The following is a 22185-nucleotide window of genomic DNA, read 5'->3' on the forward strand; positions in this document are numbered from 1 at the left end:
AATGTATTAATTACGGTTTCTTCACCCCTCCTTGAAGTTTGATGTATATATTTTATCTCAACCATACTCCTCTCAATTAAAAATTAAATCCCCAAGAATCACCCTGACCTCATTTGTCAAAGGCACTGATCTGTGAGAGCGGTGTTAGTCCCTGAACTTAGACTGTCACCTCGTCCGGCCTAATTGGCTGTGTAACCGTGATAAAAAGCAAGGGCCTGCAGGAGGTGAGAGCTAGCAGCCAGGGTTCCGACATTTCCCTCTACGGATGAATAATATACTTTTTATCTTGTCACTCACAGGTACACTTTTGAGCAGCACTAAAATAATTGACTCAAATTGGAGGATGTGTGTAAAAAAAGAAAATCAGACCATCGTGGGGGGAAAAAGAGAATTGTGATTTACAGGTGAAATTCCTTATTCAGAAAATAGCGTATCTAGTTTTATCTCACAGTAGGGATATAATCAAACTTAGAGGAGAAGTAATTTATTTTTTTGCAGCAAACTGCACGAAATCTTGAGGTCCAGGTAGAATTCATACGTATCAACTGCTGACACCTGTGTCTGTGGCACAAATGAACTCCCAGCAGACCAGCGCATGTGGCCTCCCATCCTAGTCCAGGAATTTAAGTAACAAAGCAAATTGAATTGTGGTATTTCCTTTAGATGAGTGGAAATAGATGGAGAGGAAACTACCATCTTCCTTGAGGGATTCCCCAGGCAGGCTAGAATGGCTCCCATCAAAAATTAAAAGCACCAGGGGATACAATCAAGCAGCAATTCAGAACTCTGCTTCCATTCGTTGTCAAGCCTGTCAGGTGTTCAGGAACTGCTAGTGTCTCCAATTTTTCAAACGGCCTTTTGCCTCTTGTTTAGAGTAATTACATAAAACAATCCCTCTAGAAGTTATTTCCTTTGGAGTATCCAATGTTCAAATATGGTCCCTCCCAGGTTCATCATTGCCAGCTCAAGTTCAGAACGTGTGTGTGTGTGTGTGTGTGTGTGTGTGTGTGTGTGTGTGTGTGTGTGTGTGTGCACTCAAGATCTTAAATAGAAAATATTTCAGTTCTTTTGTTTTCAGCTTTTGTGCCTCTTGGTGTTCTGATGAGCTGAGTAATTGTGGTGTTCTTAATATGAACACACATGTCAAAAAAAAAATAAAAAAGAGTAGGAAACGCCTGCTGGTCACATGAGACAGACTGTGATGCTACATTGCAAACTCTATCTGACTGGAAAAGTGATTATTTTAAATGCTGTTTGCCTCACAGAGGCACTTAAGACTACTTATTAAAGGCTAGTTATTTAGTGTCTCTGTACTACAGTGTCCTCATCAACAAACTGAGACAGTGATTCTTTGAAGTGGGTGCTGTTGTTATGAGAATTATTGGATGAAAATATAGTAACCACTTAGAAGAATGACAGGCATATGGTATAATTTTAAAAGCATTACTATTTCCCTGGTGCTTTTCTTTCAGTAGCTCCTAAGGTTAAATGGTGTGAAGGCTTTTTCCCGCCCTCTCCCTCCCTCCTTTGTTTCCTCCCTTCAGCCTTGCATCCTTCCTTCCTACCCAAACCCATCTTTGCCCCCCCCCCTTCTTAGTCTCCCTTTTTCTGTGAGGCTTACTAGTCATTAAAGACTATAATCCATTACCAAATTAGAGATAGGCAGTACACCATAAGTCATGAATATGAGGGGAATCTGAGGCAACACCACTTATACAATGTTCCAACAGGTGACAAACAGTAATGCTAACCATCTGTAGCCCTGCTTGCCCATACACCAGCCCAGCTGGCCCGTCATCCTCAGAGAGCACTTGCTGCTGACTCTCACGTGATTGTGTTCTAACAAGGAAGGCGGTAAATGCAGGCCACATGATATGCTAAGTATTTGGCCCTTCAGGCAGAAGGCCATTTATTCCTTACTAAGAAGCGGCAAGTACAGAATTATATTCTACAGAATTTTCTTGAATTTCAGCTCAAATATATATATATTTATTAGTGCAGAACATTTAAAGGTTTTAAAGTGGGTAACTTTGTTTAAAGCTAAAAAAAAACTTTCACCATAAATTGCCTGTACTGAGATTTAAGAAATTGAGTGTACTATCAATTAATTGCCACCCTTACAAAGACCATGCACGTGTTAATGTTAGATATTTGTCAATGAATTTCTTCAAAGCTAGTACACCATCTGTGATAAGACATTAAGTAACATATTAAAATCAAAAAGGGGAGAAAATAGAATGGGAACCTATGACTTTCAATATCTCAAAATATACTTAGGGCTGCCAAGATGGCTCAGTGAGGAAAGGTGCTTGCCACCAAGTATGGTGATCTGACTTCCAACCGCAAAATGGACATAGTAAAGGTAATACAACTACTACAAATTATTCTCTGACCTCTACACATGGAGTGCGGCATGTGCACCCCTACAAATAAGTAAATAAAAGTAATTTTAAAATTAAAAAATATATTAAAACCCACTTAAACCTGTATAGCAAAGATACATAGTTGACTAATAAAAATACCTTTAAAGGAAGTCACAATGGGGGATGTGGAGATGGCTCAGACACAAGCACTAGGACCCTCGTTTGGAACCCCGCCACCCGTGTAAAGCTGCAAAACTAAGGCAATGGTTGTGCTGCCTTGTAATCCTGGCTCTGGGAAGCCAGAGACAGGCAGATGTCTGGGGGTTATCCGGTAGCTAGCCTAGACAAACGGGCGAGCCTCACGTTCCTGAGAAACAGGGTCTCAAGAAATAATAGACTGGTAATGAAGACAGACCCAGGTTGTCCTCCTCACACACAGCTCATATACAGAATACACACAGGCAGGCACACACACACACACACACACACACACACACACACACACACACACACACGCACATCTTTACACATAGGTTTATACACACACAAGATGTCAGGAATAGACAAAGAATGAAAACAGGAGAAAAGACTCGTTGAAGATGCAATTGTTAATGACTTTGGTTTGATCTTTACTCATTATGTACCTGTAACTGAATTATAACTGTACCCTACAAAGAAGTATTAGTGCTGTAAGCCAATTAAAATGTAAAACACAGAAAAAAAGAACTATGCAGCTTTCACAAATCAAAGCTCAAGTTTCAGGGCTAATTGGAAAAGAAAACACACGGTGCACTTAACTTCAAATACCATAGGTTATTGTTCTGTTTTAGTTTTGTTTGACATTTAAAATTAACACTGACTATTGTCCTCAATACTTAATCTTAACAATATTCAAATATTTCTGGAAAGTTACTAAGTATGGATGCATATGTACACATATACATAGATGTATATCAACTATTAGAGGAAGGGATATAGGTAAGAAAATGCAAGACTCAGTGTCAGGAGATGCTGAGCAGATAGCTTCAGTAGTCTGTGCTCAGCCTCTCTTTCCTGTACTTCTCACAAGCAACAGGGACAGAGGCCAATTAAAGAGTCTTACCCACAGATGCTCTAAGACACGACTACTTATCAAGTAGCCTAGAAAGTGCAAACTGTATCCTCAGTGATGTGTAATTTTTATTGTCAAACTGAGTGGGTTTGGACTTACCTAGAAGCCACATTTGGGTACATCTTTGAGAGTTTCTGGAGAACTTTAACTAAGGAGGAAGGGCCCACACTGAATGTGGACAGCACCAAGCATGGCTGGGAGGAGTGAGACAGCCAGGTGAGTGCTTACCCTCTTCTCTGACATGAAGAGCCCCAGCCACATGGTCCCCGCCGCTGCCCTGCAAGGTACCAACCCTTCCATGACGGGCACTTCCTCACCACCATGGGCGCTCTCAAGCTCTGAGCCAAGACCAACCCCTCTTCCCATAGGTGAAGTGAGAATTTTGGTGTCATTAAATCCTAGTTATGTTATGCAAACTTGTGTTCAGTTTAATCTCAGGTGTGGGTTATGGGTGGGGCAGCTGAGTATTTGCCTTGTGTGTGCTCTGGCAGGGGCGTGATTCTGCCAGCTGGAGATAGTTTAACTCTGCAGAGCCCTAAGAGAGGAACTGAAGCTGCTCCTTCTGCTGGTTCCTGCTCCTGCTATTGCTGTTCCTGGTTTGTCAAGTGGCCAAGAGAAAAGAGACAAGAAATTGGAGAGATCCTGATGAGGTGAAGTTCCCCCTTCACCTTTTCCCCAAGGAACTCAATGCCTCTAATCATCGGGAAGTCATCTAAAAAGATCTCAATGTCCTCTCTACCCATTAACCTTCTGTCTCTCCTACATGGTATTGGGGTGCTGGAAGGGTAGAGAAAGGTGGTAGATATAAGAACCCAAATAAAACAGCTAAAATAAATGCCTACACACAGTAGGCTTTTTTTTTTTGTCAGGCATAAGAAAAATATTTTTTAAATCTTATTTTTAGTATTGTTTTTAAATGGATTCAATGAAAAACTTAAATTTGGAGATTTATTATAATTCAGAGTAGAGAATTTGGATAGCATAACCAAGGCCGTAAGTTCAAACCTCATTATGAAAAAAAAAAAAAAACAGGAAACTGGGACAGAGGGGAGGACATCCTATTGGGACTCTAGAGGAGATAAGCATGGGAGAATGGCAAAGTAGAAGGACCCAGAGGATCCTAGAAACCTACAAGAAGAACATTATGATAGGCAGATTTGGGCCCAGGGGTCCCATTCAAACTATGGCACCAGCCAAGGACAATATAGGCCGTAAACTCCAAACCCCTACCCAGATCTAGCCAATGGACAGGACATTCTCCACAGATTAGTGGAGAGTAGGATATTACTTTCTCACATACTCTGGTGCCTCATATTTGACCACGCCCCCTGAATGGGGAGACCTGGTGGCACTCAGAGGAAGGACAGCAGGCTACCAAGAAGAGACTTGATACCCTATGAGCATATAAAGGGGAAGAAGTCCCCCTCAGTCACAGTCATAGGGGAGAGGAGTAAGGGGAAAATGGGAGGGAGGGAGGAATGGGAGGATACAAGGGAGGGGATAACCATTGAGATGTAATATGAATAAATTAATAATAAAAAAGAAAAAGCAGAAAACCTAACTCTGTTTGGAGCAGGTAGTTTTATACCGCTTCCATTGCTGTATGTTTTGCCTTTTAGGAAAGCATCTCTTATTTTGAAGTGAGAAGTTATGTATGCAGGCTGCGAGGGGCAAAGATCATTACCGAGCTAAAATAAACTGTAACGCTTAAGTTCATGTAATGAGATCCTATAACTGAGATGCCATACCTACTGCCACACACAGATGAAAAAAAAAAAAGCCCACAAAATAAAACAAACAAACCTGCCCCTGTCAATCAGAAATGTTTCTGAACAAGTCTTGAAGAGTCTATAGGCAAGTAGACTTGGGCAGGGGAGCCTCCCAGGGAACAAGAAAGGCATGAAGAAAGTAAGAGTTTTTCCGGAAGCTGTAGAAAGCCCTACTAGTTGTGCTCATCCCAGAAAGGGGCCAACAAAAGCAAGCCTGAGAAGGGGCCGCCGATCCTTGCCCACCAGGCACCAGGTGCAGGACAGAGGTGGGCTGGCTGGCTATGAAACTTCTGCAGTGACGCTGTAGGAGAGAGCACAGAAAAAGGCTCGGGTACAAAAGCTCCCCAGGGAAGAAGGCAATGGGATGAGGAGTGTGACATTGTCAGCTGAGTCACCCAGAAGACAGGCAGGAAGAGTGTGCAGCCAGTGCTGGGGGTGGGAGTTGGGGGCAGAGCCAACTGACACTGAACTGCATGCTGTTAGGGGAGGGGAGGAGAGTGAGTGGTGAACTTTGGTATACACCAGTCTTACGGATTTTGTTGCCTGAACAGGAGGTTAGAACAGAAATGGTGAAGGCATCCTCTACCTCTGCTGTGCCTGATACTGAGCAGCTGTTTCTGTCTGCGAGAACACTTGACAAATGTTCAGTGGGCCACCACTGTGTGCCAAGCATGAGTCTAGACTGTTGGAGCAGAGCACTGAAGGAAAATAAGATTCTTGCCCTCAAGGAATTTGAATTGTAGTGGTAAAAAGATAATTACAGGAACAAGAACATATGTTAGAAATAAAAACAAATGCGACGAGGGACAAATGCCACAGAAGAAGGGTGGGGGACGGTGGCTGCAGGGTCGGGGGGGGGGGGGACTGTGGCCAGTGTCAAGCCAGTGCGGTGCTTGTCTCCTTGTGAGGAGCACTCTGTCTCCCAGGCTCCTCTTGGTGAGTCATGACAGAATCTTAGGCTCTAAATTGCCCCTGAGCCACCGCAAGCCACCTGCCTCTCACACTGTCCTCTTGCCCTCCTGGTGAGCTACAGACATCCTTCCTTGTATTGGTTGTCCTCTCAGATACTCTGGTCACAGCCATACAAAAGGAGTCAGTTCACGTAGCAGGTTTTAGACACACAGTTTTGGTCAGGAAGCTCAAAGTAACTGTGATCATTCTCCAAGCAGCGTGCAAAGCCCTGGAGCATTGTTTGCACCTGATTTCGCTTTAGTTTCTAATATTCCCTTTCCTGTTGCTTGGACTGGACCATTCTTTTAGTACTTTTATTTTCATTTAAATATATCATTTCCCCATTTTTTCCTATCCCTACTCCTCCCTCTCAAAGTCACACACACACACACACACACACACACACACACACAGAGCTGAGTACACCTATGCTTGGCTGTATATGACTTTAAACTGGCTACTTGGTATTGAGAAACCAACTAAGGGGCTCATCCCTGGGAACGGCTAATGCCCCATCTCTCAGTTGTCACTGGTTGCCTGTAGTTCATTGTCTATGGGTGGGGCCCCGTGAGAGTCCTTCCTTCCATTTTAGCATACCTGCTCATGTTGTCATTGCTAGTTCTTATTTAGATAGCCATATTGTTGAGGTGTAGTCATAGGTGTGGCTTCTCTGTCATTTCTAAGAGACACAGTCTCACAGCAGACTTCCTATTCCTCTGCCTCTTGCAATCTTTCCAACCCATCTAGAACCTATATAAACTGTGAAGGGAAGAAAGCAAACAATAGTCTTATCTAGCTGTGATGTCCATGAACCACGACAATGACCAGCATGGTGAGATATGTCTAAAGGTGGCACTCATGTCTTAAACGCAACCAACAACGGTCGCAATAGTGGCACTCATGTCTTAACTGCATCCAACAACTGTCAAATTGCACTTAAAGCCCACTCAACAGGAGGGGAAATCATGCCTGGTACTGTAAACCCAGCCAGCTACCAGGGCTAACGAGGGCATGGATCTTACAAGGAACCATACTGCTGCCACTTTACCAAGCCATCCTAATCCTGAACTGCGTTCTAAAACTTATCCTTATACCCACTGATAGTGTAGTTCTCGCCTCTCATCAAAGACGCTTCTCTTAGAAGCAGATGGAAACCATAACATAAAACTACCATTGGCCAAACTGCAGAGATCAACTACTACTGATCATGGGGTACCTGGTCCCAGTGGATGCAGCTACAGCACAATTCCTGCACCTAAGGCTCAGGGGCATCACTCTTTTTTTTAATTTTTGTTTCTAAATTGGAAAATAGTAACTGTATTTTGGGGTGCAATTTTGTTTTGCTATGTATTCTTATTTGGAATGACTAAACTAAATTACACACACACATACACACACACACACACACACACACACACACACACACACACACACACTTTTTTGGGAACTGGGTCTCTCTACATAACCCTGGCTATCCTGTAACTCACTATTGCAGACCAGACTGGCCTTGAAATCACAGAGATAAGGCATATGCCACCACACCCAGCCAATATACTTATTTTTAATGATGGCAGAATTTAAAACATAGTGTCTCAAAGAATGGTTTCCATTTAATATGTCTCCTATAGGTTAATGTGTTGAATTCATGGTCCCTAGAAGGTGGTGCTATTTAAGGAGGTTGTTGAAACCTTAGGGGGTAGAAGCTAGCTGAAGAAATTGGGTTACTCAGCTATTCCACTCCTTGGAATATACCCAGAAGATGCACTACCACACAACAGGGACATATGCTCAACCATGTTCATAGCTGCCTTATTCATAATAGCCAGAACTTGGAAACAACCTACGTGTCCCTCAGTAGAAGAATGGATAAAGAAACTGTGGTACATCTACACTATGGAATATTACTCAGCTATTAAAAACAAGGAATTTCCAAAATTTGTGGACAAATGGATTGAACTAGAAATTGTCATAATGAGTGAGTTCACACAGAAGCAAAAAGAGCTAAATGGTATATACTCACTTATATCGAGACACTAGTCCAAGGTGTACGTCCCCATGAAAAACTGTACCTACCAGGAAAGTGGGTAAGAGGGGAGGACATCCTATTGAGACTTTAGGTGTGAGAAGCCTGGGAGAATGAGGAAATAGAAGGATCCAGCGGGTCCTGGAAAACTACAGGCGAGTCTGGGCCCTGGGGTCCTCTGCAAACTATGACAACAGCCAAGGAAAATATAGGCAGTAAACCTCGAACCCCTACCCAGACTAGCCGATGGACATTCTCCACTGTTGAGTGGAGAAGGAGATCTGACTTTCACACAAACTCTGGTGCCCCATATTTGAACATGTCCCTTGGATGGAGATGCCTGGTGGCACTCAGAGGAAGGATAATAGGTCACCAAGGAGAGACTTGATACCCTATGAGCATATACAGGGGGAGGAGGTCTCCCTCAGGAACAGTCATAGGGGAGGGGAGTAGGGGGGAAGTGGGAGGAAGGGAGGAATGGGAGGATACAAGGGATGGGCTAACAACTGAGATGTAATATGAATAAATTAATAAAAATACATTAAAATACATAAAAAAGGTAAAAAAAAAAAGAAATTGGGTTACTGAGTGACTTTGAAGGACATTTATTCATTCTCATATTCTCACTGGCCTCCACTCACTCTTTCCATTACCCCAACCCTTCAATGAGTTGAGTTGTACAGCTTCCATGCTGCCTGTTCTTGGTATCATGATGTTCCACCTGACCATAGAGCAAACAGCCTCAGACTAAACTCTGAAACCAGAGGAAACACATTAGCCTCAGTTTTCATACTGTCCTAATACTGTGCTACATTGACACCTATCTTCAACGACACCTTGTGCCCTTAAATAATGTCTCACCATTCTCCTCCTCCTCTATTAGTTCGTTTATTGATTAAGCATGGTTGTCAGCTGGAATTGAATTAACAAATATGGAGCTTAGAATAAATATGCAAAATTTTAAGTGAAAATTGAAGACTTTAAACACCAGCTTTGACTTCTTTTTAATACTACAATGAATAGTTTTAATTCAAGTCAAAGCTATTGACATAATACCTTTAAACAGTTACTCTGTAATCTTATGAAAGGTAGCATTTGCCTCCCACACTCGTCACATACATATTAGGTACTTACATGAAATTCACACAGCCCGTGCCAGCTGGTGGGGCAATCCAGACAAAGCTGAGGTTGGTTGTAGGCAGGTGGCTCACGTGAGAGGCCACCACACTGCACATAAACTGGTTCCCAAATTGGTGATCAGACATGATTCCTGGAAGACAGAAAGGGAGGGGGGATGTTACAAAGAAAACAAAGTGAGGTCCTTCCTACCCACCAGAGCATAATAATGTTTTATGAACATTCTTATTTCATACTAAGGTTCATTAAACTAAGTGGTTCCCCATAAATTAGGCATTTTTTTCTTTTTCTTAATAGCAGTAACTTGATCACTTAAAGCACCATTATCATGAAATGACCCACAAAAGCCATCACTATAGAATGTACTTTGCTTTTGTTTGTTTCTCTATGAAACACCATCAGGCCAGCATGCACCAAGGAGTCTGGCTTTCTTGGAGCTGTCAGCGACATGGGAGACCAGGCAGCATGCTGGACTAGGAGGTATGTCAGCAGGAAGATGCTCAGGGGGATACATACAGTGTCTGAACCTTTGTTAAGACAGTTTCAGAGGAGAGCAGGTTTACCTGGCAATGCCCCCATTTTCATACTGGAAAGCTTGCCACCTGCAGAACACTGCTCCAGGCCTGGTGCACTCTCAGGGAAAGATGGCTTGACTTCTAAACTAGAGCTCTCAAAAATGAGAGAGAACTTTATCACTGTCTTGATTTTCATGATGGTAGTGTGTGGACAGAATGGGACGAAGTTAGTGATTGGTATACAAAGAGGCAGCAGTCATGTTAGTGGAAAGATGGTGTTGGTCAGTTTGTGGAGTGAGCCATGTGCCAGCTTCTGTCTATGTCTGGGAATGTCCAGAGTGGCTGTCACTCTCCGAGTGGGCTTGCCTGGTGCTGTGCTCTGTGAAGCTGCTTGTGTTCACTATGAAAACGCTGTAGCATACTGCAGGCAAGTCAGCATCTGCCTGAGGTATCAGGGAGGGGGTGCTTTTGATTCTTTAAAAAATTTTTTTAACAACACAGTTCTCTTAATTTTAACACAGATAAAAATATTAATGAAAAACTCAACAATAAAGAAACAACCTATTTATAAAATAGGCAAAATACCTGTAGAGATTCTATACCAAAGAAAATATGTACGTAAGTCACTTAGAAGAAAAAATGGGAAAGAGCCTGGAACATATTGGCACAGGAGACAACTTCCTGAACAGAACACCAACAGCCCAGGCATTAATGTCAACAATTAATAAATGGGACCTCATGAGGCTGAGAAGCTTCTGTAAGGCAGGAGACACTGTCAAGAGAACAAAGCGACAACCTACAGACTGGGAAAAGATCTTCACCAACCCTACATCGAACAAAGGTCTAATATCCAAAATATATAAAGAATTCAAGAAATTAAACACCACCAAACCAAATAACTCAATTGAGAAATGGGGCATGGAACTAAACAGAGAATTCTCAACAGAGGAATATCAAATGGCTGAGAAACACTTAAAGAAATGCTCAACCTCCTTAATCATCAGGGAAATGCAAATCAAAACAACTCTGAGATTCCATCTTACACCCATCAGAATGGCTAAGATCAAAAATTCAAGCGACACCACATGCTGGCGAGGATGTGGGGAGAGAGGAACACTCCTTCATTGCTCGTGGGAATGCAAACTAGTACAACCACTTTGGAAATCTATCTGGTGCTATCTCAGAAAAATGGGAATAGGGCTTCCTCAAGACCCAGCTATTCCACTCCTTGGAATATACCCAGAAGATGCTCCAGCACACAGCAAGAAAATTTGCTCAACCATGTTCATAGCAGCCTTATTCATAATAGCCAGAACATGGAAACAGCCTAAGTGTCCCTCAGTAGAAGAATGGATAAAGAAACTGTGGTACATATACACTATGGAATACTATTCAGCTATTAAAAACAAGGAATTCCCGAAATTTGTGGATAAATGGATTGAGCTAGAAATGATCATAATGAGTGAGTTAACCCAGAAGCAGAAAGACTCAAATGGTATATACTCACTTATATCTGCATACTAGCCCAAGGGGCATGTCCCACGAAAGCCTTCACTTACCAGGAAACTGAGACAGAGGGGAGGACATTCTAGTGGGACTCTAGATGAGAGAAGCATGGGAGAATGGCAAAGTAGAAGGATCGAGAGGGTCCTAGAAGCCTACAAATAGAACATTATGATAGGCAGGTTTGGGCACAGGGGTCCCGCTCAAACTAAGGCACCAGCCAAGGACAATACAGGCGGTAAACCTTAAAACCCTACCCAGATCTAGACAATGGACAGAACACTCTCCACAGTAGAGTGGAGAGTGGGATATGACTTTCTCACATACTCTGGTGCCTCACCTTTGACCATGTACCCTGGAGGGGGAGACCTGGTGGCACTCAGAGGAAGGACAGCAGGTTACCAAGAAGAGACTTGATACCCTATGAACATATACAGGGGGAGGTAATCTCCCTCAGGAACAGTCATAGGGGAGGGTAATAAAGGGAAAATGGGAGGGAGGGAAGAATGGGAGGATACAAGGGATGGAATAACCATTGAGATGTAACAAGAATAAATTAATAAAGAAGAAAAAAAAGAAAATATGTACGTACAAAACTCCAACACCACACACCACTGCAAACTGCAAATCAAAACAGCCCAAATCGCAAACATAGATAACTGTCTGCTGGTACAGATGTGCATGGAGCTGCTCTCCTCATTGCTGGTGAGGAAACAAAGCTGGCCAGGCCCTTTGGAAGACAATTTTCTTACAGAACTAAAAATATTCTTACCATAACACATAGCAATGGCTCTCCTTGCAGCTCACTTAGGTGAAATGAAAACTACACACACACACACACACACACACACACACACACACACTGTACACACTGTACACACCGTACACAAATATTTAAAGCAGTTTGTTAAAAATTTCTAACACCCAGAAGTAACTAGAAGGTCTTTCGGAAGACGGGTGAATAAATTAACTATGACCTACCCAGGCAATGGAGCCTGATTTAGCTAAAATGGAAAAATAATGAACAAGCTATGAAAGTACATAAAGAAAGCTGAAATATATATAGGACCACATGACAGTGGCCAATTTGAAAAGGCTACAGGATGTCTGACTCCAGCTAGACACCATGTTCTAAAAGGAGAAACTAAAGAAACAGTTCAAGGACAAGTATTGACGGGAGCCAGGAGAGGGGAAAGGCGAAGGGCGAACATGGGGTGTACACGGGGTCTGAGGGCAGAGTGGCTATTCCACACAGTGCTTCCATAATAGACCAAAGTCCACGTAAGTGCTCAGAACTCACAGGACGTAAAATACCCAGAGCAGACCTCAATAGGAGCCATGGACCCAGTTGCTAACGATGTGTCAAGTGCAGGGTCATTGGTTTCGAAAAATATGCCTCTGTGGGACAATGCCAGAGACAGAGGACTCTTTTTTCAAGTGTAGAGGCAAGCGCTATATGGATACTTTTAAACTCAAATTTGCTGTAAATTTAAACTTGCCTAAAAACAACACTTATTAACTAAAAACTAAAACACCTCCAAGAACAGGAAACAAAATTTCAAACTTCTCTCAGTTATTGGAGTTGTAGTTTTGAGCAACTGGTTTATACTCTTTCAAACAGAAAAAAAAAAAAAAAAGAGGAAACTCCGTAGCCCCTCTATCTTACCTATCCTAAATGTGCTGTGAGACAGGAGGAGACATGTGTGGTACTGCACATGCAGCCAAGAATCCATGGTTAGAGAGATCACACTCCCTAGGACTGAACCTACTCCTGCTGCTTTGTTAAATGGACATAAAAAATTTAGATTTCATATGTTAAACATGACACATTTAATTCCCATGACAAACAAAGCATAAGACAATACCTCACAATGCATCTAGCTGACTGCACTCATGATAGACACTGATTTTCTTTCTGCCTACCATAGTAATTTTAGATAATAAAATTCCAAGTATTTCCCCTAAAAAAAACCTCTCAATCTACTCACACTGTCCATACCTGTGCCATTGAAAATGGCTATTTAAACTTGGCTTGAGGAAAGGTAGATAAAAAAAAAAAACAGTTCTTCAGGTGTACTAATCATATTGCAAGTACTAAAGAGGCAGCTGTAGGCATCTAGTGGCTGCCATGCTGGGCAGCAGAGAACAGCGCACTTCCTTCAAAGGCACAAATCCCTGCTGGAGGGGTGAACTTCAGCACCACACTGCCAGCCACTCCGTCCTCCCCATCCCCTTGCATGTTGCACACCTCAATATCAAGTAGTTCCCTCCACTATGTTAACGCAACCTATGAGTTCTAACTGAAGTGCAGCCTCCGCCCATTCTCCATCATCTCACAGACCCTATTTTGTTGTGTGATACCCTCATTGCTAAGTTGTTCTACGTGTCATTATTTCTCCCTGGGACTCCACAACAGCTCCGTACAGGTTTCTGTGTTCCACCTCTCTCTCTCTATTCCACCAAAATGAATTCTCACACAGGTCCATGTGGTTGTGTCAGTCTCCTGATCGCTTTCCGTTCACAGCTTCCCATCAGATTCCAGGGGGGATGCAGCTCTCAGCATCCATCCTTAACTTTAACACAATATGGCCTCTCATTCTCCCTAAATTGTCTGCTGCATCTAAGTGCTGCACTAAGATCGCTAAGTGCAAGTCACCGAACTTCAAAATATATGGCACCAGCCAAGGACAATACGTGCAGTAAACGTCGACCCCCTACCCAGATCTACCCAATGGACAGGACATCTCCACAGTTGAGTGGAGAGTGGGGTCTGACTTTCACACAAACTCTGCTGCCCCATATTTGACCACATCCCCTGGATGGGGAGGCCTGGTGGCACTCAGAGGAAGGATAGCAGGCTACCAAGAAGAGACTTGATACCCTATGAGCATATACAGGGGGAGGAGGTCCCCCTCAGTCACAGACATAAGGGAGGGGAGTAAGGGGAAAATGGGACGGAGGGAGGAATTGGAGGATACAAGGGAGGGGATAACAATTGAGATGTAATATGAATAAATTAGTAAAACATATTTTAAAACACAACAAAATATATGTCCTCTCATCTTTTATAGATTAACTCCTATGTCCTCTTCAAGAGAACGAACGGTCAATGCAACTTGCTTTATACACCAGGAGGGAGGGCACCATGGTGAGGGTAGTGATACCTCAACCACAGTCTCAGCCTCACAGACTTCTCTCTGCACTCACTGCTCCACTCCCATGTTTGGGTAGGTGCCCTTCCTACACGTAGCAGCAATCCACCTATTATTCTTCCATCATGTCACGTGACTTCCTCCCCACATGGTCTGTGAGAGACTCCATCTTCATCTCTGTATCCACCCAGACAGTCCAGGATCCAACCCATCACAGATATCAAAGGAGAGGGTTTTTTTTTCTGTTTAAATATATGGACAACTTTAAAAAGTATAAACATTGTAGAAAGCACACCAAGGGCATGCTTTCAACAAGTGAGTCTTCTCAATAGAAAGTCGGTCAGAATAAGTTGGAACTGATCTAAGAAGAAACAGGCTAGTTTTGCAAGGTGAAAATGATGTTCTTTTCTCATTTCAATTTTTTAACGCTGCATCTTAGACAAAATTCATCAAGCCAGGGAAGCCACAAGGTTAGAGAGAATATGAGGCCTCCAAGGAGACAGCGGTCCTAGAACATATTCATAGTGTGACTCAGAAATTGCCACCTCCCCCTCCTGGTCAGGAATGAAGCATGGACCCAGTGTGTGGAAATGACACAGCTGCAAGGGTCAGTCTGGCCACAAAGGAAAACAAAAGCTCCAGCTATAATCATGTGGGACAGGAAATAAATGGAGCAGACTAAGGTTTCAAACCACGGTCAAGGATCTCCTCATTCCTCCATGTTCCCCTCACTGAGTGAGTCAGGGTTGACAGCACATACCATTTTATTGAAATTTGAAAGCTGGCTGATTTATACCCTGCCCTAGGTGAATATGCTACCGAGTGGCGTTCTTGCAATCCAGCTGTCTAGGGCAGCAGTTCTCCAACATGACTGCTTGGTGGGACATCTACCCTGAGGACAGAGATTTTCCAAAGCTTACACATCAATTATTTGTAGTCAATAACTTATATTGAAAATTATTATTAGCCTTATTATGTATTATTAAATAGTTATAATGCTATAATTATTATTGTTACAAATTATATTAGCGTACATTATATCATATAACATTAATATCATTATTACTATTATCATTATCTAGAGTATCTGAGGGATAAAACTATTGACATTATTAAAATTTCAATACAATTTAAAAGTATCCAATAGGGTCTTATCTAATGGCCTTTGTAGTAATGTAAAATATCCTATATTTTTGTTCATTTCTCCTAAGATATTCCCAGACATGACTTCTGGACCCCTGTGTCTGTGAATGTGTGTGGATGCATGTGATTGGGTCTGTATGATGCAAATGGAAGCTAAAGGACAACCTTGGGTACCATTTCTCTGGAAAGCTGTCCACTTTTTTTGAAACAGGCTAGACTTGTCCAGCAGGTTCCATGGTTCCTCCTGCACTGACCTTTCCAGCACTACACAGAGCTACGACCATGAGAAATTATTAAATTAAACAGAAATTGGAGGGGGATAATCTAGTATTCACAGAAACCCTATTATGCACCAGATATTGTGTTAATCCATATAAGTACATGACTCGACCCTGAAATGAGTTGAGTGAGGAAAGTGGAATAAACTAACATTATAACTATACTATCTAGATAGTAAGTGTGTGCAAGCTGAATGGTACTGATAAAAATGCAAATTAAAACTATAAAGATAATTCATATGTACAAATACAATAGTGAAAATGAATGTCAACAGAAATGCTTTGTATGACTTGAGACCATGATATCGACAGAGTATTTTACCAGTTAGGGTACTGAGAAAATGACCAACAACAGATGTACCCATGGCCATAAGGCAATAAGCAAGCAGGGCATTTGATGTTCAGTCAGAACAGTTGTACTGAGTCTTGACTGGAAAACTACCATTCCTCTTTCTTACATGAAGCATCAAGGACACAGAACGGTCCCCTCAGGCCTGCACAAACAGATGTGTAGCCACTGTCAGCCATGCCCTCTGTCCAGCCTCATTCTGACATCTATGAAATGCTGGTCCTGAGTACTCGGACCTCCTTTGGCTCCAGAGTGTTCTGAGCACAATGTGAGTGAACAGAAAGATGAGAGGATTATGTACAAATGCAGAACTAAAGATCGCGGGGCACCTAGAAGAGGGGAATGACAGCAGTCAGAGTGGTTTCCATTGGCCCACAAAGCACCAGGTCACTGCGTCTACCCCATCTCAGCGCCTCTGTGTCCCAACAGACATATATCTCATGAATGTGAGTTTGAATCTTATTCTAGATATATCTGAAATCTGAATATGATAATACATTTAAATGTACAGTTTTCCCTTGCTGCGTGCAAGAAAACAGGACGTGTTGAGTTTCAAATCATACTTGTAAAGGGGAAAGATCTAAAATAGAAGGGTCTCACCAAGCTGCATCTCTCAAGAAAACATGTGAAAATAAAGCATACATGTTTGCCATGTATTTATAGTAAGTGGATTTTATATTCATTATTGTGGCTATATAGAAACTGTAACATTTAACATTTCATATAGAATTTCTTCCCTTGAGTAAATACTTTGAAGAGAACTTGATTCTTAGCCAAAGTAAACCTGTGCTGATGATGTTGGATAAGGACATGAATTTACCATACAAATTCTGAAATTCTACAAAAGAAGGTAACTGTTCTGATTTTTTCCATGTCATGATAAACCTTTTCCTTTTGGATGTTTTATATACATATTTGAAAAAACATAATATTCATGGGCTTCTTATACTTTTTATGTCAGCGACCAGTACAACTTTAATATCCCCATTCATTTTGTGAAGTGCGGGTGTTCAGTACATTGTCATACAAACTATTGTACTACTGGTTTATTACTATCCAATATTTGTCTTCTTATGGAAGTTGTGGTAGGAGAGGAACCCATAGCAGTTTCCTTTATCCGTATCACACCTCCGCAAGGTTCAGCTCATGATGTCTCTAATTGCTCTAAACTTGCCTTCATGATCCCTTTTTAAGGCAGTGACACACATTTCTGTGCCTTCCGGGATGTCATTTTCACTGACAAGGCTTCAGTTATTTTAAGTTTGTGACTAAACCTTGTATGAACCCATTTCCCTCAAGGAATACATCCCTGTCTTCTAGAGTGCATTCTGTGGGGTCCTGAAAACTCTAACTACAAGTTCTATGACCTCCTCCCTGTCTAAAATGAAATGTACACAGTCCTATAGGACATAGCTCATTCACTTCTAAAAGCCACGGTGAGGATTTTAGTACCCAAAATAACAATCTTGTGAAAAAATTATATTCATGTTGGGCTTCATGGATTAAAAATATGGGTTACTCAAGTATGTTTAGTTTGTGATTTTCCATGGTTGGCTTCAGGAGCCAGGAACACATCCTGGTTTGGTTTTTGCGCATTTCAGAGGAAAACATCCGTGCGGGGGAGTCACAAAACAAAGAGAAAGTATACTAAAGCTTCAGAGCCTTATATGACAAATGTAGCTGCCAATCAAACTGATAAAATACCGAAAGCATCATTTGCTATTTCAAAGGTGTTAAGAACTCTTAGCAGAACCTGTAAGAAACTTCAGTGATGTCACTGACTTACAACAATAAGTATAAGACCAGGATGTCAGAGGATGTAGGTGGATCGTTTCTATTTCTCCTGTTTTCATCCTGAGCTCATCTGATGAAACACAGTGTTCTGAAAATACAGTTTGGGAAGTTAGTCCTACACATAAAGCAGAAGAGAAAATGAAGTACAGAGTTCCTTTCAGTCACTCTATAACCTACTTATTCAAAACCCAACTCTGGTTACTTACAGACTGGCTTCTCTGCAGGATTTGCTCACTCAGTATACAAAACAAGACATGCTTTTTTACACTGAAAAGTCATCAAAGAACTTCCTGAACCAACACTTGCTGCTATTTGTCTGTGACGTAGCCGGTTGAAAGGGGAGGTAAACAGCCCACACACACAGACTCAGAGGCATGAACTGTGCATTTATTTTCTAAAGCATTGAAGACTTTTGCTTTTGGATTTCAGCAGCAGCAGCAGCAGCAGCAGCAGCAGCAGCAGCAGCAGCAGCAGCAGCAGAAGAAGAAGAAGAAGAAGAAGAAGAAGAAGAAGAAGAAGATATATACTATAAAATCATTCTGGAATTGTACGGTCATGGACACATTAAGGATGCCTAGGGAAGTACACTGCTTTCACACCCTTTGTCAGTTATATAAATAAAACCTACTCTAAATCAACTTGGTTCTTTTCTATTTCATCAGGGTCACCACGTTCACTCTCTGCTCCTCCCAACACTGCCAGTTGCTAACTGTCCTCTGTGTTTTTTGACATGTATTATTGCCTTATTTTTACTGGAGAGGCAGTAGGGAAAAGGTCAAGATGAGCACACAGACCCTGAAGGCAAGCTGCTCCTGTATAAGACCTGTGCTCCACTACCAAGAAACAAGGGGTCCTTGGGAGAGTAACTCAGTTCTTCACCAATAAAATGGGGGAAGAGCGGGCACACTGATGCACCCCTGTAATCCCAGCACTTGGGGAGGCAGTGGCAGCAGGATCTCTGTGAGGCAGCCTGATCTCCAAAACAAAGTGAATCCAGGACAGACAAGGCTATACAGAGAAATCCTGTCTTGAAAAACCAAAAACCAAAACAAAACAAACAAACAAAAAAAAAAACCAACCCCCCAAAATAAAACAAAACAAAAACAAAACATGGGCTTAGCTTCTACCTTACATTGTCTGTTGGTTTCCTTCCTTCATGCTTGTATCATGGCGCCTCATTCTGGGACAGATCCTAGTACTAAGACAGCTTTAAGTCACAGTTGCTCCCCTGTGGAGCAAAACCAGTCAGTTACACTTAGATGTGTACAGCTGCTGAGCTTACAGACCAGCGTCCTTTCCGACGAGCTGGTGGCGTGTGCACTGATCTGCTGGACCAAAGCTCATCTCTGCTACCTTCTTTCCTAACATCACACAGGCTCTTTCCTGAGCAGCTACGTGCTGATGGACAGCTGGGAGATGCTGCCTCGCCAGAAGGCACTGTTCTAACCACACTACACTAGCTACCTGCCCGGAGTAATATTTAATTTTACCATCCAGTGCCAACTTAATCCTCTGGCCTCGTTTTGTGTTTGAGTCACACCATAACCCCGCTAGTTAAGAAGTTGCACTTTACCTAGGTAAGAGGTTGTATTTTTACATTATAAGCCAAAGGAATAAATAAAAGGAGGTGTTTTGAGATATAAACCCATGGCATCATGGGGGCTGAAAAGAACCTCTTAGAAGGCTTTCTTTAAAAGAGAACAGAAGACTGGAGACAGCTGCCATGGAGGAGCAATTCCAAGTCCACCCTCTTCACTACCAAGAGAACGTCCATTTGATGCATGTGGAAGCTGACATCAATACAAAAGTTACTATATGACACCTGCAGATATCCGCACTTCTTAATTTCAAAAACAGAAAAGGATGACATCATAGGAAAAATCGTAACAGCTTAACATTTGCTTAATATTTAATGATACTAAGTTTTTATTTCTTATCCTTTTTACAAAGACTTAAAATCCCTGGGAAATATTACTTTTGCTCCTATGTTCTCGAATCTCTGAGTGGTGAGTTATTCAGATCAGTTCATTGTGGACTGGCTAGTATTACAGTTCTGTCACTTTTTGGTGGAGCAATCTTACGCAGGTTACAAAACCACCCCAAGTCTTGGTAACACGGATTATAAGATCCAATCAATGAAATACAGAAATGATTACACGAGACCCTTATCATATTCATATGATGTGTTGCATATAAAGTCACTAGGACAGTGTTCAGGAAAGAACTTTATTTACAGAACTGGAAGCTGTATTTCAGTCTTTCTCTGTCTCTACTAGACTCACACAAAATTTCTCTTTAAATAAGCTAACTATACATTCTGAACCAAATGGTAGTAAAAGGAAGCATGACCCTTGTTCGACCCCGAAAGCCTCTTCATGTGGAAACAGGATTTGGTTATCTTAAGTGTGCCTTCATACTGGCAGGCCTGAAAGTGCCCCTAGCAAGCCTAAGTCAAAGTAACCTGTAACTGCAGCCACATCAGAACAGCCTCACAACAGACTGTTTCATCAAATATTTTATCTTGTTAAGACAAATAACCCCCATGGCATCCCATCTTTTAATGCTCAGTGACGTCTCTGATGAAGCGTTGTGCCATTAGCACTTTATTCTCCCCTGTATTGGCACAATCCTCCAATAAGCTTGCTAAAGTATTCTTTTCTGAGTGTCCCTATGGAATTCTGTATAAAACAGGATGTTATCTAAACAAAGCCCTGGGTACATTCTACTGACATTCCCATTTGTGAACCACAGAACTCAATCTAATTGAAGGAACCCTATAAGCAAGATACAGCTACTCTGGGAGGGCCGGATAAACTTGAATGCGGGAGACCACAAAATGATGTAACAACACACCATGGGAAGAGTTCAATGTAAACCCAATACCAGTGGCTTCCCAGGCCTGGGAAATAGCAAAGCCTCCACCAGCTCCTACCCCAAATAAGGGTCTCTTACTACTATGCTTAATGACTACTGACTGCCCTGTGCTGGGTCTCCCTCACTGCACAGTTCTCAAGAGGGGACACTAGGCTACATGTCCCCATCCTAGAAAGGACAGAAGCATGGGGATTCTATTTGGGCAAAGCGGTACTTATAATATGGGACATTGTTTTAAAAGGTTGGCTGATCATATGTAGTATGTATGTATTACAAAGCAAGTTCAAAGTCCATGAAGCTTTAGGTTTCTTATTTAAAAAAAATCTATTTTAATGACCTTGGCTCCGAATGCTCTTTCTGTGAACTTATGGCCCTATGAGCATTCTGCTACACGAAAGGCATCGTGTATGGCAGTCACTGTGCTGATGGATGGCAATACATGATCCCAGCCCTCTCCTGCTCAGCCAATAGGCTTCCCAGGGAGTCATACAAGATGAGAAATACCCAGACAGCATGGCTTTACAAAAACAGGCAGAGATCCTTTTAATAAATAGCCAGGGCTCCTGCTGAGGATGGGCATGAATGAGCTGCTGCACCTTCTAGCTGAAGCTAAGGTAGTCATCCTGATAACCACTGCCTCTCCCCAGTTGGTCCGCCATGAAGTCCTTCAAGGCTCTTACAAATGGCCTTCTTTCTTTTTCTGCCCTCCCATGACTGCTCTATTTCTTGTTCTCTCTGCTTGGACAAGACATGACCAAGATACAATGCCACAGTTAAGTCTAAACTATATTTGATTTTTTTTTGCAACCTTTAAACTGAAGGAAGATTCAGGATAGGCTCTTGGAAATTGATCATATAAATAATATGTACACAGTTTGGGCAGCCTAAAATATTTACTATTTCACGAAGTTGGCTCACTCCTGACCTAAAGTTTTTTTTCTTTGCTAGGTGTGGCCAAGCCCCTCTTTATCAATTCCTACACACAGTCACCTCAAAGGCATCACCTCCAAGTCTCTGCCCTTCAGAACGGCTCTTTGAATCTGCTCTTCACATCCCAGGTAAGTGTTTCCCCCCACACACTGGTTACACGTTCTGAATTCTGCCTACAAAATCTATTATAAGAACATAATCTATTTATGAGATAAGTAACTTCTGAAAAGGTACTAGAACTTGTATCACATAATTTAGTGCTGGGAACTCTCCATGGTACTGAAGCGCATTCC

At 42.1% G+C, this 22185-nt stretch overlaps 1 protein-coding gene across 2 annotated transcripts in view; it reads right to left on the reverse strand.

The window, feature by feature from the left end:
• The window catches only part of RELN (reelin), a 443910-nt gene that overhangs the window by 306962 nt on the left and 114763 nt on the right, over nucleotides 1-22185 (reverse strand). For both annotated transcript variants that reach the window (XM_084787306.1, XM_084787305.1), the window contains exon 3: nucleotides 9352-9487. In XM_084787306.1, coding sequence (XP_084643432.1) covers nucleotides 9352-9487 — 136 coding nt within the window. The remainder of the gene's footprint in view (nucleotides 1-9351; nucleotides 9488-22185) is intronic.

This window comes from Acomys minous (genome assembly GCF_964271855.1).
Source record: "Acomys minous genome assembly, chromosome: 6".
Classification (NCBI taxonomy): domain Eukaryota; kingdom Metazoa; phylum Chordata; class Mammalia; order Rodentia; family Muridae; genus Acomys; species Acomys minous.